The following is a 14,838-nucleotide window of genomic DNA, read 5'->3' as shown; positions in this document are numbered from 1 at the left end:
GGGGGAAGCCGGCGGGGGGGCATCCCAGGCGCGCATGGGCTGCCCCCCCTCCGGAGCCCCTCCGCGGCTTTGAAAGCCTCGGGGGAAGCCGGCGGGGGGGCATCCCAGGCGCGCATGGGCTGCCCGCCCGCCGGAGCCCCTCCGCGGCTTTGAAAGCCTCGGGGGAAGCCGGCGGGGGGGCATCCCAGGCGCGCATGGGCTGCCCGCCCGCCGGAGCCCCTCCGCGGCTTTGAAAGCCTCGGGGGAAGCCGGCGGGGGGGCATCCCAGGCGCGCATGGGCTGCCCCCCCGCCGGAGCCCCTCCGCGGCTTTGAAAGCCTCGGGGGAAGCCGGCGGGGGGGCATCCCAGGCGCGCATGGGCTGCCCGCCCGCCGGAGCCCCTCCGCGGCTTTGAAAGCCTCGGGGGAAGCCGGCGGGGGGGCATCCCAGGCGCGCATGGGCTGCCCGCCCGCCGGAGCCCCTCCGCGGCTTTGAAAGCCTCGGGGGAAGCCGGCGGGGGGGCATCCCAGGCGCGCATGGGCTGCCCGCCCGCCGGAGCCCCTCCGCGGCTTTGAAAGCCTCGGGGGAAGCCGGCGGCGGGGCATCCCAGGCGCGCATGGGCTGCCCCCCCTCCGGAGCCCCTCCGCGGCTTTGAAAGCCTCGGGGGAAGCCGGCGGGGGGGCATCCCAGGCGCGCATGGGCTGCCCGCCCGCCGGAGCCCCTCCGCGGCTTTGAAAGCCTCGGGGGAAGCCGGCGGGGGGGCATCCCAGGCGCGCATGGGCTGCCCGCCCGCCGGAGCCCCTCCGCGGCTTTGAAAGCCTCGGGGGAAGCCGGCGGGGGGGCATCCCAGGCGCGCATGGGCTGCCCGCCCGCCGGAGCCCCTCCGCGGCTTTGAAAGCCTCGGGGGAGCCGGCGGCGGGGCATCCCAGGCGCGCATGGGCTGCCCCCCCTCCGGAGCCCCTCCGCGGCTTTGAAAGCCTCGGGGGAAGCCGGCGGGGGGGCATCCCAGGCGCGCATGGGCTGCCCGCCCGCCGGAGCCCCTCCGCGGCTTTGAAAGCCTCGGGGGAAGCCGGCGGCGGGGCATCCCAGGCGCGCATGGGCTGCCCCCCCTCCGGAGCCCCTCCGCGGGGCTCCGGAGGGGGGGCAGCCCATGCGCGCCTGGGATGCCCCGCCGCCGGCTTCCCCCGAGGCTTTCAAAGCCGCGGAGGGGCTCCGGCGGGCGGGCAGCCCATGCGCGCCTGGGATGCCCCCCCGCCGGCTTCCCCCGAGGCTTTCAAAGCCGCGGAGGGGCTCCGGCGGCGGGGCATCCGGCGTACAAGACGACCCCCGATTTTTGGGGGATGTTTTTTAACTTCAGAGGTCGTCTTGTACGCCGGAATATACGGTACATAAATTGTTTCATGAAACTACTTTTACAACTCTTGATGTTGCTAAGCTAGTTTTAGATAGGCAAATCTTCTATTTGTCATTAACAACAATAAGACATAATAAGTTCTACACTGATCAACAACCACAAGTAGGAAACAATTTCTGTAAATAATTTCTTATACAATCTTTGGTCAATGCTATAACTGTCAGCACACAGGCTGTTTAAGTGGTTACATATGGTTCCTCCTGATAAAAATGTAATTTCCTTTCTCCTACATCCTTCTCAATAATATATAATAATTAAACAAGTATCTCAAAAAACTTCTTGACAAAGGAAAGTAATTTGCGTTTTATAAAAGCAACTGTATGGGTTTGCTTAACTAAAAGGTAAAAATACCAATGTAACTCAATAAGCCACTTTTAAATTACTTTGTACTTGGTATTGTCTAATTGGAAGGAACACTATTTTCGTATGGGGAAATTCAGTCAGAGACATCATGCTTAACGTCACACACTGAGTCGCAGTGGAAGCAGTAGAAGAGCTAGGAATAGATTCCTCATTTCAACATCAAGTTGCCACTATGCACGTACATCCCCATTTTCAGACAGGGAAACCGGTCTAAGAGAAGTTTAGTGACTAACGTCAAATAATGAGTTGGGATAAAAACACTAGAAGAGGCAGGAATAGAAATCTGAATCATTGGCCCTTAGCCATGCTTCAACACAGGGGTGGGCAAGATTCAGGCTGCACTGAGCTCACCAAGCCTTTTGATCCAACGTGTCCATCCATGTGGCAGGGAGCAGAGCCAATCAAAGTGGCTAGCTGCTTCCTGTGGCTCTCTGAGTTGCAGGGAAAAGAAGGGCGGGGGGAGCGGCTTCAGCACTCTGCCCCTGCCCCCAGCAAAGTCTCTTAGCTCCTATTGCCCAGTTGCTAAGAGATTTTGCTGAGTGCGGGGGCAGGGCAGCACAATTTCTCAAGTCCCATTGGCCCGTTTCTGGCCAATAGGAGCTGAGAGATTTTGCCTGGTGTGAGAGCAGTGTGAAGATTTTCCCTACTGCCTCACAGCACAGAGAGCTACACGCACAGCCAGTCAGCGGTTTAGGGCTGCTTCTCTTGGGGCTTGGGAGGTAGGCAGGCATAAGCCACCTTCTATTGGTGGTAAGAGGTCCCGCCACTCGGTATCTTGGCAAGACACAAGGGTGGGGAAGTGAAGAGTGCAAAGCACAAATGTGTACAGATGACTTTTGGTGCAGCCGGCTTGGGTGATGAGGGGAAAGTGGGTGGGAAGGCTCGCAGGGCCAAGGGCTAGGGCTGCCTTCCTGAGAGCACTGCTGGCTGGGAGCTGCTTAAATAACCACCTCCCAGCCAAAGCATGCCTCTAATACCCCACCCCGCCCAAACCCCAACTCCCACCCAGCTCTGGTGTCTGGACCAGTGGGTGGGAGGAGGCATGACTGTGGAACCAGCAGGGTTTCCCTCCCTCCTTGTCTGGCACTGGGACCAAGGACTAGGGGAAGGGATTTGGGGCAGAAAAGCCACATACCTGGACTATGCTAAATTCTCCCCTTGGAAAGAACACTTCTCCTGCACTCATGCCCCCTTCCTAAGACCCTACTTGCCAATCCTCTGTCCCAGGTCACAACCCAAATCCTCTGAACTCTCCTCCCCCCACTTCCAGGTAACAACTCCCCTCTCCATCCCAAGCTTCTACCCCTCCTATGCCCCTCCCCCAAGCCAAATCCTCTCTTGCACCTATACCCCCTACCAGCCCACACCCCAATCCTCTGCCCCAGGTCACAATTCCCTCGTTCACCCAATCTCTCTCTCAGACCCCACACTCCTTCCTGCACCCAAGTCCCCTAACCCGAGCTTCCTTCTGCACCCAACCTCTGTCCCAGATCTCACAGCCCCTCCACAGAAAAGTGTGGCCCTTGATCACTTACCAAAATCTTGGCACGGTTCCCAATCAAAAAGTATTGCCCACCTCTGCTTTAATAAGTAGAAAATGTTCCCTCCCATAAAACTTCACAAAATAACAGGATTTAATTTGATAAGAATACAATAGTGTAAGTCTTTGTTCTTCAACACATCAAATCAGGGATGTTTAATAGGTAAAATGCTAGTGCTTAGCCATTTAACTATTTTAAATTAGGGCCTACTGACTGGCCCCATTGTGGCTACAGCCATGGGGTTCCACTGCAGCCATGAGTCCTGCCCCAGCTCTGAGGTCCCGCTGTGGCCATGGGACCCCACAGCACAGCTCATTGGTCCCTCCACAGTGGGGGCTGCTCCAGCCTGGTGTGGATGGCCACCGCCAAAGTTCACCTGCAAGGGCCAGTTAACCAGTAAGTCTCATGCTTATTGGTCAAATGTTTAATATTCCTACAACAAATAGAATAGATAATTAAAAACAGGTGCATACTTAGGTCTTGTCTAAATGAACATTTAGTGCATACAAGCTGGGGTATATATCTACCATACACTATTTTGTGGACCCCGCTCATTTGCATAGCAGTTCCTTAGTGTGTTTTGATCTACTTCATGTTTAAATAGGCATAAATCAAAGCACACCAAGAAACTGTTAGTATGAGACAGCAGGGTCCACATGGCCACTTGAGTGAGTGACATGCTATTGTGAGGTGGATTTTACTCCTCAACTTGCTGTAAACTAGATGTTTCTGTAGGCCAGCCTCTAATGTGCAAGACAAAATATTTTAATACTTAAGCCATTAAAGAAAACTACTTACCAACCACCATTAGAGTGAATTCAAATCCCTTTTTTACAGACTTCCTGTGGACTTGGTTGGGCAGATTAGCAAACCCCACATAGCCTGCTGAGTCAGAAAACTGGGAAGAAAAACAAAATTGAATACAAGTCAAGAAACAAAACAGCTGAAATGAAGTTCATGTGATTCTATGTCAAATAGAGCACATTTGCATGTAAACTGCACAAAGAATCAACACATTACTTGGCACTGTAGCAAGACTAACCTTAGAAACACCCTTTCCCAAAACTACCTTCCCATAGCAGCCTTTGAGAGAATGAAAGATTCAATAGGAGCTCTGGAACATATAGTACTGCAGCAAAAGGCTGCCCTCAGACAACACTGACCATACGTTTGCAAGCAACACTGTGTCATTAACACAAGACCATAGTAAGAGACAAGTAGCCCTGTTTATGACTGTAAACGGTCAAGTGTGCCTCTATCACCCCTTTCTTGCCACACCTGGCTCTAAGACCAGCTTCAGTATTCTCTTCTTTTTAAGCACCTTTAAAACCGACAGTGCCCAGCTATTCAACACATTCCCTTTCTAGGGTCCAGTGAATTAGATCCTGAACGAAGTCAATCAAAATAGACTGCAAATCTACAAAATGTTCATCTCAGTTTCAGCTGGACCCACACCTTCTTCCTGAAAGTTGGTCTTCCATTTGAAGTTCGTTTTTTTCACCCCAAGCTCCAGGTGGGCACACTGTTTCCTATTTGAAGATCTGTCTTCCTGATCTTCCAGCACCTCTTCCCTGGAGTTTTTTTGTTTTTTCCATAGGCCCTCCTCCTGCTGAATCAGTGCCTGTCAGGAGCCTCCTATTTCCCCACAATGCCTGAAAGCATCTGCCAAATCCATCGACAGCAATCTTGCCCTGTATTAGGCTCAGATACTTGTGCTTAAACCCAATATGCCAGGAGGCAATCAATCCAAGTACACCAGAGCTGACTTGTGTTTTATTTTGGGGTTTGTTTGTGGTGAGGTAGGGGGGTTGGGAGGTTTGCAAGGGCAGTCCTGTGTGAGAGAGTGTTAAAGTGGACTTTGAGGTATGTTAAAAATGTAATAAAGATTTAAATCACAATCAATCATAATATCACTGACACTTTTAATCTGAAAAAATAGTGGAAATAGGTTCATTTGATACAGGTGAAAAATTTCAGTACCTAAGAATGCCTATGTACACATGCAGAAGAAAAACACTTCCGTAAATATATGTAGAAATACAAGCACGCATGGTAATAATGCACTGAGTATGAGTTTACCATCACCTCACAAGATGCACCTATAGATCACGTAAGTGAACAAAGTTAGTAGCATAGGTTAACATAAAACTAAAGTACAGATGTAAGCAACTAGTCAATTACACAAGAAGCCTAGGCATTTCAGGTAGTCCAGTCACTACTTCACTAGGTGCTTCCCATCCCTTGCTGTCCCACCAATGAGAGGAAGCGGGGGCTGATGCTCAGGGGAGCCATCTTAAAAGCCGGTTCCCCCTAGCACTGTCTCCACAAGAGGGCAGGGGAGACAAAGGTGCAGCAGGGGAAACAGCGCAAGTGGGGACTGAAGCAGTCCCTGCTCATGGCAGGCCCCGCTTGACCAGAGCAGCCCAATGTGTCACAGACAGGGGCCCTCCAGGTATGCCAGAGCAGCCTGCTCCCACAGTGGGGGGGGGGGGGGGGGGGGGGGTTGCTCCAGCCCAGTGGGCCTTCTGCCTACTCCCATTAAGCGATTAATTGATTAAAAACATTGTTTAACTGGTTAACTGATTAAACAGGATTTTACTCCCTGACATCAATCCTGTGTATAAATATAAGTAATTTTTTTAGTAAAAGTCCTGTTTAAGAAATATATTTGAGGTAATATATTTAGTCAGAATGTTTTAACTTTTTCAGTGAAATTATGAGTATTTTGAAAAGTTCAACAAAAGTATATACATTTGTATTTTGAAAGCAACTCTTTACCTTTACTTTTTCACCTGACTGAGACATGTTCTGTCCTCTTCACGTTTCAGAACCTAGAAAACAAGATCTCTGTTAATAGTACACTATGGATTAGATTCATCATAAGTTTAAGCACATGATCAAGAGCGGATACACATCTTATAATATGCTAAAGAGAAATGAAAATGGTTTTCCTCAACATACAGGGAATAAGCACTTTAGTCAGCAATAGATTTGGTAGATTTAGTCACTTATTAGCTGCAATAACACTACAGGCAGTCCCCGGGTTACATGGATCCGACTTACATCAGATCCCTACTTACAAACGGGGTGAGGCAACCCCGCACTAGCTGCTTCCCCCCAGCAGACCAGGGAGACGCGGAGCGGCTTTTCTCAGCAGACACCTCAGCTTGAGAATAAAGGACTGAGTGAAGTGAGATGTGGGAGAATAAAACTGAGCTCTGGAGAAATGTTTGGCTAGAGTTTCCCCTACAATATGTACCAGTTCTGACTTACATACAAATTCAACTTAAGAACAAACCTACAGTCTCTATCTTGTACATAACCCGGGAACTGCCTGTACTACGCAATTTACCAAGCTATTCAAATAACAGGTAATCTAATAGATATGACTAAGCACTTGTAAATCAAGATTGTACTAACGTTTAAACCTAGCTTTAGAACTCTGTCTCCTTGCATTACTTTTTGCTTCTTTAAGTAGGTGCCAGATGCTTCTTACTGAATCTGATGATGGTCGGTGCTGCTGATGTAATTTGTTTTAGTTCAACTATTTGCCAATACCCTAATTCTCCCATGCACTTTCCCTTCTTATCCTGCCATGCATCATTTCCTCCTCTTTTTCTAGAGAGCTGAAAAATACTTTTCCTCCTCCCCCTCACCTCAGGGGAAATTTACATATAGCCAGGTGGATTTTAATGAACCTTTCATTAAAAAAATTCCTAAAGTCTCATCAGAAAGCAAAAATGAGAAGATTTTCCAGAAAACCAAAATACCCACAGACTTTGAGGGTGACAGATGTGACAAAAATAATATTCTCAATGTAAATGGCATCTCTAAACCCTAACTACTAATACAACACTGAATGTGGGAATAGCCTGGCATTCAGCCAATACCCAGTAGAAATGAAAATTAACTATGCTGTTAATGTATATGTTCAAAGTATCTGTATTTCAATAACAACTAGCTACCCAGAAGAACTATATATTTTGGGAGGCTCACAAGACTCCATATTTGAAGAATGCTAGCTGTGTTATATAGACTAAGAATCCATTATATTCAGAGCAGCTACATAACACAAAGGAAATAGAGAGAGGGGAAGAATAATTCACAGCTTGACTTGTTGACAATACAGCTCTTGGCTGAGAAAGGAGGGAAGTGACCTACACAGACACCTGTGCACTCAGAAAACAGATGCTTCCCAGTAGTAGCTACTCTAGCCAGCAGGATGTGGCACAAGTCATTAAATGCAGCTGCTCATCCAAATCCTAGTATAAAAACTTGATCATTTAACTCTGCAGATACAAAGTAGGAAAGCCCAAATTTAACAAAAAGTTTCAAATTCTCTGCTGGCTGTATAGACTATAGCTGTAAGCAAGGTCAACTCAGCATCTTCCCTCCTCCACCAGCCTCCTTACATATTATCTAGTTCCTTTGTCTAGAGCCGCTATTGGTTAAGAAATACCAATCTTGTTTCTAGGACCCTGAGTGTCTCTAACCAGGCATCCCCCAGATTATGATTCTCAGACTATTTTGAGTATGATTTCATAGCAATTAGGGATGAGATAGTGTACACGCTTAAATGTGAACAGATGAGCCTGGGCATATTGGTTAACCTTCATGGCTATATGCAAGCCTCACCCTCTCTGTTATCCCTGTATCACAGGCAGCAGGAGGCTGCAAGTGGAAGGGAAGAGCAGGAGGGAGCTGGTGTTCACGGGAATCCGGCTTTTAAGCAGGCTCCCCACAAGCACTGGCTCACAGGGAGTCACTTGCCGCCCCCCCCCCCCCCCCGAGCAGTATGGGCAGAAAGGGGACATGGAACTACCTCCCACACATGTAAACGTGTAACTGCTGAAAATTTCAGCAGTTACATATTTACCAAAAAAAAAAAAAAAAGCTTTTTAATATCCCTAGAAGCAGTCGAGTTTGGTTTTATGACCCAACACAGTAGGAGTTAGGTTTTCAACCAGCCAAAATTATGAATTTGCAAAGATGACGTAAATCAAGATTTAATTCCCTAGTTACTACTTAAACTACAGATGCAGATCACTGCTTGCCCAAGTTTTGTTCCATATTTGGAAATGTCTGTTGTTACCCTTCCCTAAGAACTAACAAGATAAACCATAATTGATGAGCTCTAGAACACTGCTATTGTTACAAGTGATATTTCAGTACTAGCCAAAATAACTGAGTTGGAAAACAGAAGAGCTACAATTATTGAGTTCCACTGTGTATGTACATCTGGCTCACAGAAACTAACTTCTCACAGAACAAGGCTTACAATAAACAATAATCTTCCTAACAAAGAAAATATATTGGCATTTTTCTTCTTCTGCCTTTCCCCAGTCCTCTGAAATTTTCTCTTTTAACGGGGAGTCTGGATGTCTTCAGGGACTGGTAACAGGATAGTGAGCATTTTACCTCTTGGTTTTCAGTTTATCCCCAATATAACTTTATAATGACTGAAAAGGCCCAGAAAGAATGACACTACAGCAGAACCTCAGAGTTATGAGCTGACCAGTCAACCACACAGCTCATTTGGAACTAAAAGCACGCAAACAAGGAAACAGCAGAAACAAAAAAAAACAAAAATTGCGGCAGACTATACACTACTGTGTTAAATGAAAACAACTAGAAAAAAGGAAAAGTTAAGGAATAGGGATGTTAAAAAATCCTGTTACATGGTTACACATGCTGCAGACTCTGTATTATGAAGTTTAGCTTTATACTGCAGAGCCCACAGAGAAGCATCCCCAAAAGCAGTGCTGCCAGCTCATCAGTCTGGCTTCTAGGGAGGCGGCTTTGCTGCTGCAGTGAGGCTCCCTCCCCAGAAGCAAAGCCAGCAGCTCTTGCCTGGGCTCATTGGTTAACCTTCCCAGTAGACTGAGTGTAACCAACGCCATTAACGGAAACACCCTCACTCCTGTAGCCTCTCTCCCAGAACCTCCTGCACACCACGAAACAGTTAACTGCAGTGAGAACATAGATATTGGAATTAGGGAAGCAGGGGCTGCTGCTGCACCCCCTGACTTGAAGTTGTTTCCATCACATGCAAAGTTTACAGTTTGATTCAATGGCTCTCAGCATTCTCACTATACAAACTGTTTTGGTATCCCTCGGCAGGTGGCAGAGAGAAAAGGAGAGGCACTGATCAGAGGTGCTGTCAGCAGGTAAGAGAAGGAGCTGATCAGGGGCTGCTGCCATATTATTGTGGCTCTTTGACAATGCACTGGTAAATTACGGCTTCTAATGCATAATTCCAATCTCACAGGAGTCCCATCTTAAACAGCTATCTGTTTATGGACCAGCAAATATCAATGTAAGTTACCGCCTTTACGTGTGCAAACAGGCACAACATGCAGGTCACCCAACCCTACCATCTTCTGCCATGAAAAAACCATCCTGTGAGGCAGAGAGGAAGGAAACCAGGTCATTTCCTTTGTTCCTTTCAGGATGTAAGAAGTATTAGCAATAGGCAGTATGGGATTTTCCTAATGGTAATGAGAAAAAAATGTTATGGAAATTTACCAGAAAAGCTACTTTACATAATTTTAAATTCTATTTTAAATAAATTATATTTTTAAAACATCAATACCCAATTCAGATCCAGGAGACCATGCAAGGATTTCTCTTTTCTGAAATCAATACTTAAAAATATTTGATGTCCTTTTGGTAATTTAAAAAAGCAACCCAAGAAGTGAAAACTATAATACAGGATGTGTGCTAGAATTGGTTTTATCAGCACAATGTGATCACACATGCTCCCAGATTTCAAAAGTGTAAACCACCAGTAAGTCACCAAGAACATTTGAACTAAATACCGGTGGAATCTCTGAAATCGGGTGCACTCTGATCCGGCAACATCTGTAATCCTTGGACATTGCTGGATCAGAGAGTCCTGGCACCAGGGTGTGCGAACTGGCTGGGAACCCATCCCTAGGGAGCCAAGTCTAGCAGGACTGGCGAGTTCCATCCCCAGGGAGTCCTGGTTGGGTGGGACAGCAGAGGGACCAGCAAACCCCGTTCGGGGAGCCCTGGCTGGGTGGGGCAGTAGCAGGGCAGCCAGCAAGCCCTGTCCCCGAGGATCCCTGGCAAAGCACAGCAGAAGCGGGGCAGTTGGCAACCCCGTTTCTGAGGATTCCTGGTCGGGCAGGGAAAAGAGAGGCCATTGTGGCTGGGGAGTTCTGCCAGGGAGGGCAAGTGTCCTAGAAGGCTGATGGCAGGGGACCTCTCCGATCTAGCAAATTCCCTCATTCAGGATGGGTCAGGTCCCAAGGGTGATGGACAAGGGAGGTCCAACCTGTTCTGCGGAATATCTCTGTTATTATAATGGACTGTGACAAAAGAAGTCCAATCTAGCTATGGAAGCACGTCAGAAACAATACTGGAAACTATTTAGAAAACCTCGTGCCTACCAAGAAATATGGGAGTTCAGTGGAAAAGGATTTTACACTTTTCCAGATAATATTCATTCCAGGCCATTCCTAGTGAAGGGAGGCTCCGTCCATATCAAAAGGCTGGCAACGCTGTTCATTTCTTCAGAACGGAACCAGCTGTCACAGACTGAACAATGGATGTGTAAAACAATGTTTTTCAGAGTAATGCAGAAGTGCATTAACTTCCTTCTGTTAGAAAACTATACAACTTATTTCCCTGAAACTAGAATATAGGGATTTAACTCCTATTTCTAACCTCAAATTTGCTATTGCTACAGCACTGGCAGGCAGACCAAGTCAAAATAATCCCACATCTAAGTACCTTGTATGTAGCATTATCAAGCAATTGGGTGTAACTTTATGGCTTCTATTACAAATTAAGGACATTGCATTTCTTTTGTTAAATGATAAAAAAGTCTTGTGTGTACACACATTTTAGATGAAGACCAGTTTACAAAAAAATATCATTTAATTCAAGATCTTAGAGGTACTAGGCTATATACTTTAGAAATGTACATCCGTGTATTAATCAGTTTGTTCAAGAACTCCTCCAAAACAGTAAGAGCTAGGGCCTCCAAATTTTGTATAAAACTTTCTCTTCTCCTAACTAAAAGGAAGGTGAGGATTTGGTTGTGCCCAGAAAATGGAAAGTGTATTCCAGAACATGGAAAGGGAGAGGTTGTTCGGAAGGACTCTATAGTCACAGTGACCACTGGGAAAGGGATGTTAAATGGCGTTTAATCAATTAATCAACTAGGAGCTAACCCTGCTACAGCTCTACTCCACTATAGCTCTCCCAGCAGGCTCTTAATAAACATAAAAGGCTGAAGCGCAGTGGGTGGGGGAGACCAGGCACAAGCCAAGACAGATAATTCCCTGCTCGCACCTGATTCCCCTTGCTGCACTTCTGCCAGCTCTTAATACATTTAAAAAACAGAGGCGCAGCATCTAGGACTGGGCACAAGCTGGCAATCAGCTGATTCCTGGCTCATGCCTGGTTGCCTGCTAAGCCTCTGTTTCTCCAACTCCCAACGGAGATGGTGCGGGAGGGAACCAGCTTTTACGCTGGCTCCCCAAGCACCAGCTTCTGCTCCCTTTCCCCCCGTTGTTGCCTCTGATGGGGGGGAGGGGAGAGAGAAGAGGAAGCTGGTATGTGTGGGAAGCCTGATTTTAAGCCAGCTTTCCACGAGCACCAACTCCCACCTGCTCTTCCCTCCTCCTCCATGCAAAGCTGCTACTGTTATAGAGTCCATGCATGTAACCATGAAGATTAAATGAGTCCAGTCTCATCAGTTAATGTTTCAAATATACACTATTACATCCCTAACACATAATTCAATACATAATGCTTCATTGTTGCTCTGTTCCCTTATTTTTGTGCTTATCACCCTCATTATTGAACAAATTGGTAATGTAAACAGTTCTGTTTATATTCAATACAAATTAATTGACTAAAAGGTTTTATGTCTTTCATCTTTAAACAAGAGGACTTGGAAAAGTTAATAAAAAAAGCTTATCTGGTTTTTGATTATTCAACTTGCAGATATATAAGAACGGCCATACTGGGTGAGACCAAAGATCCATCCAGCCCAGTATCCTGTCTTCCAATAGTGGCCAATGCCAGATGCCCCAGAGGGTGTTAACAGAACAAGTAATCATCACATGATCCCTCTCCTGTCATTCATTTCCAGCCCCTGACAAACAGAGGCTAGGGACACCATTCCTAACCATGCTGGCTAATACACATTGATGGACCTAACCTTCATGGATTTATCTAGTTCTTTTTTTAATCCTGGTCTTCACAACACCCTCTGGCAAGAAGTTCCGCAGGCTGACTGAAGTGAAGAAAAACTTCCTTTTGTTTTAAACCTGATGCCTATTAATTTCATTTGGTGACCCCTTAGTTCTTAGGTTTTCCTTACTGACTTTTTCCACACCAGTCATGATTTTATAGACCTCTAACATATCCCCCCTTAGTCTCCTCTTTTTTAAGATGAAAAGTCCAAGTTTTTTTTAATCTCTCTTCACATGGGACCCATTCCAAACCCTTAATCATTTTTGATGCCCTTCTCTGAACCTTTTCCAATGTCAATATATCTTTTTTCAGATGAGGCAACCACATCTGTACACAGTATTCAAGATGTGGGCATACCATGGTTTTCTATAGAGAAAATAAGATATTCTCTGTCTTATTCTCTATCCCTTTTTTAATTATTTTGCTTTTTTGACTGCCGCTGCACATTGAGTGGATGTTTTCAGAGAACTATCCAACATGACTTCAAGATCTCTCTCAAGTAGTTATAGCTAAATTAGTCACCATCATATTGTATGCAGAGTTGGGATTATTTTTCCAATGTGCATTACTTTACCTTTATCAACATTAAATTTCATTTACCATTTTGTTGCCCAGTCACTTAGTTTGGTGAGAACTCTTTGAAGCTCTTCAGTCTGATTTGGTCTTAACTATCTTGAGCAGTTTGGTATCATCCACAAATTTTTCCACTTCATTATTTACCCCTTTCTCCCGATCATTAATAAGTAGATTGAATAGGACTGGTCCCAGCAGTACCCTTGGGGGACACTACTAGTTATCTCCATTCTGAAAACTGACCATTTATTCCTACCCTTTGATAACTGGTTAAAAGACAGGAAACAATCTGTGAAAGTCTTATTCCATGACAACTTACTTTACTTAAGAGCCTTTGGTGAGCAACCCTGTCAAAGGCTTCCTGGAAATCTAAGTACACTATATACACTGGATCCCCTTTTTCCACGTTTGTTGACCCTCCTCAAAGCACTCTAGCAGATTAGTAAGGCATGAGTTCCCTTTACAGAAGCCATGTTGACTTTTCCCCAACAAATTATGTTCATCTATGTGTCTGACAATTTTATTCTTTACTATAGTTTCAATTAATTTGCCTGGTACTGATTTATTAGACTTGCTGGTCTATATTTGCCAGGATCACAGCTAGAGAGCTTTTTAAATACTGGCATCACATCACGTTAGCTATCTTCCAGTAATTAGGTACAGAAGCTGATTTAAAGAATAGGTTACAAAGCACCGTTAATAGTTCTGCAATTTCACATTTGAGCTCTTTCAGAACTCGTGTGAATGCCTTCTAGTCCCAGTGACTTTTTACTGTTAAGTTTATCAATTTGTTCCAAAATCTCCTCTAATGACACCTTAATATGGGACAATTCTTCAGATTTGTCACCTAAAAAAAATTGTTCAGGGTTGGGAATCTCCCTACCATCCTCAGCCATGAAGACCAAAGCAAAGAATTCATTTAGTTTCTCCACAATTATTTTATCATCTTTGAGTGCTTGTTTATCATCTAGATCATTCAGGGGCCCCACTGGCTGTTTAGTAGGCTTCCTGCTTCTGATGTACTTTAAAAAACATTTTGTTATTACTTTTTTAATTTTTTGGCTAGCTGTTCTTCAAATTCCTTTTTGGCTTATTCTTCTTACATTTTTACACTTAATTTACAGAGTTTACGCTCCTTTTTATTTTCTTCACTGGGATTTAACTGCCACTTTTTAAATGATGCCTTTTTATCTCACTGCTTCTTTTACTTGGTTAAGCCAAGCCACAGTGACACTTTTTTTTTCTCTTACTGTGTTTTTTAATTTGGGGTATACAATTAAGTTGGGCCTCTATTATGGCGCCTTTGAAAAGTTTCCATGCAGCTTTCAGGAATTTTACTTTTGTACCTTTTAATTTTTTTACTAACCTCATTTTTGTGTAGTTTCCCTTTCTGAAATTAAATGCCACAGTGTTCAGCTGCTGAGGTATTTTTCCCACAACAGGGATGTTAACTTTTATTACAATATGGTCACTATTTCCAAGTGGTCCAGTTAGATTTAATCTCTTGGGCCAGATCCAGCACTCCAGTTAGGACTAAATCAAGAAGTGCCTCTCCTCTTGTGAAGAGGCAATCTTAGAAAGTGGCTGTTTCTTTAGGAACCTTTCAACATATCTGACCAACTTATTTTTAGTTAGGAACTAAGTTTCCCTTCTCTCTCACACAATCTAAAAGACAGAGCATCGTAAACTGCCTGGCTTCATTTAGGCATAAATCACGCCACACACTGTAGCAATGTTGCAA

General features: G+C 45.4%; 1 protein-coding gene across 1 annotated transcript in view; it reads right to left on the bottom strand.

Moving 5' to 3' along the window:
• Positions 1-14,838, bottom strand: part of LOC102451934 (septin-2) — an 86,773-nt gene that overhangs the window by 69,285 nt on the left and 2,650 nt on the right. The window contains exons 2-3 of the mRNA XM_075898295.2: positions 6,075-6,127; positions 4,095-4,194 (exon numbers count right to left, since the gene is read on the bottom strand). Of these exons, the coding sequence (XP_075754410.1) occupies positions 4,095-4,194; positions 6,075-6,101 (127 nt within the window). The 5' untranslated portion in view covers positions 6,102-6,127. The remainder of the gene's footprint in view (positions 1-4,094; positions 4,195-6,074; positions 6,128-14,838) is intronic.

Source organism: Pelodiscus sinensis, chromosome Z (genome assembly GCF_052426305.1).
Source record: "Pelodiscus sinensis isolate ZL-2025 chromosome Z, ASM5242630v1, whole genome shotgun sequence".
NCBI lineage: Eukaryota > Metazoa > Chordata > Testudines > Trionychidae > Pelodiscus > Pelodiscus sinensis.
The sequence above is the reverse complement of the archived record's forward strand: the minus strand, read 5'-3'. Positions and strand labels throughout refer to the sequence as shown.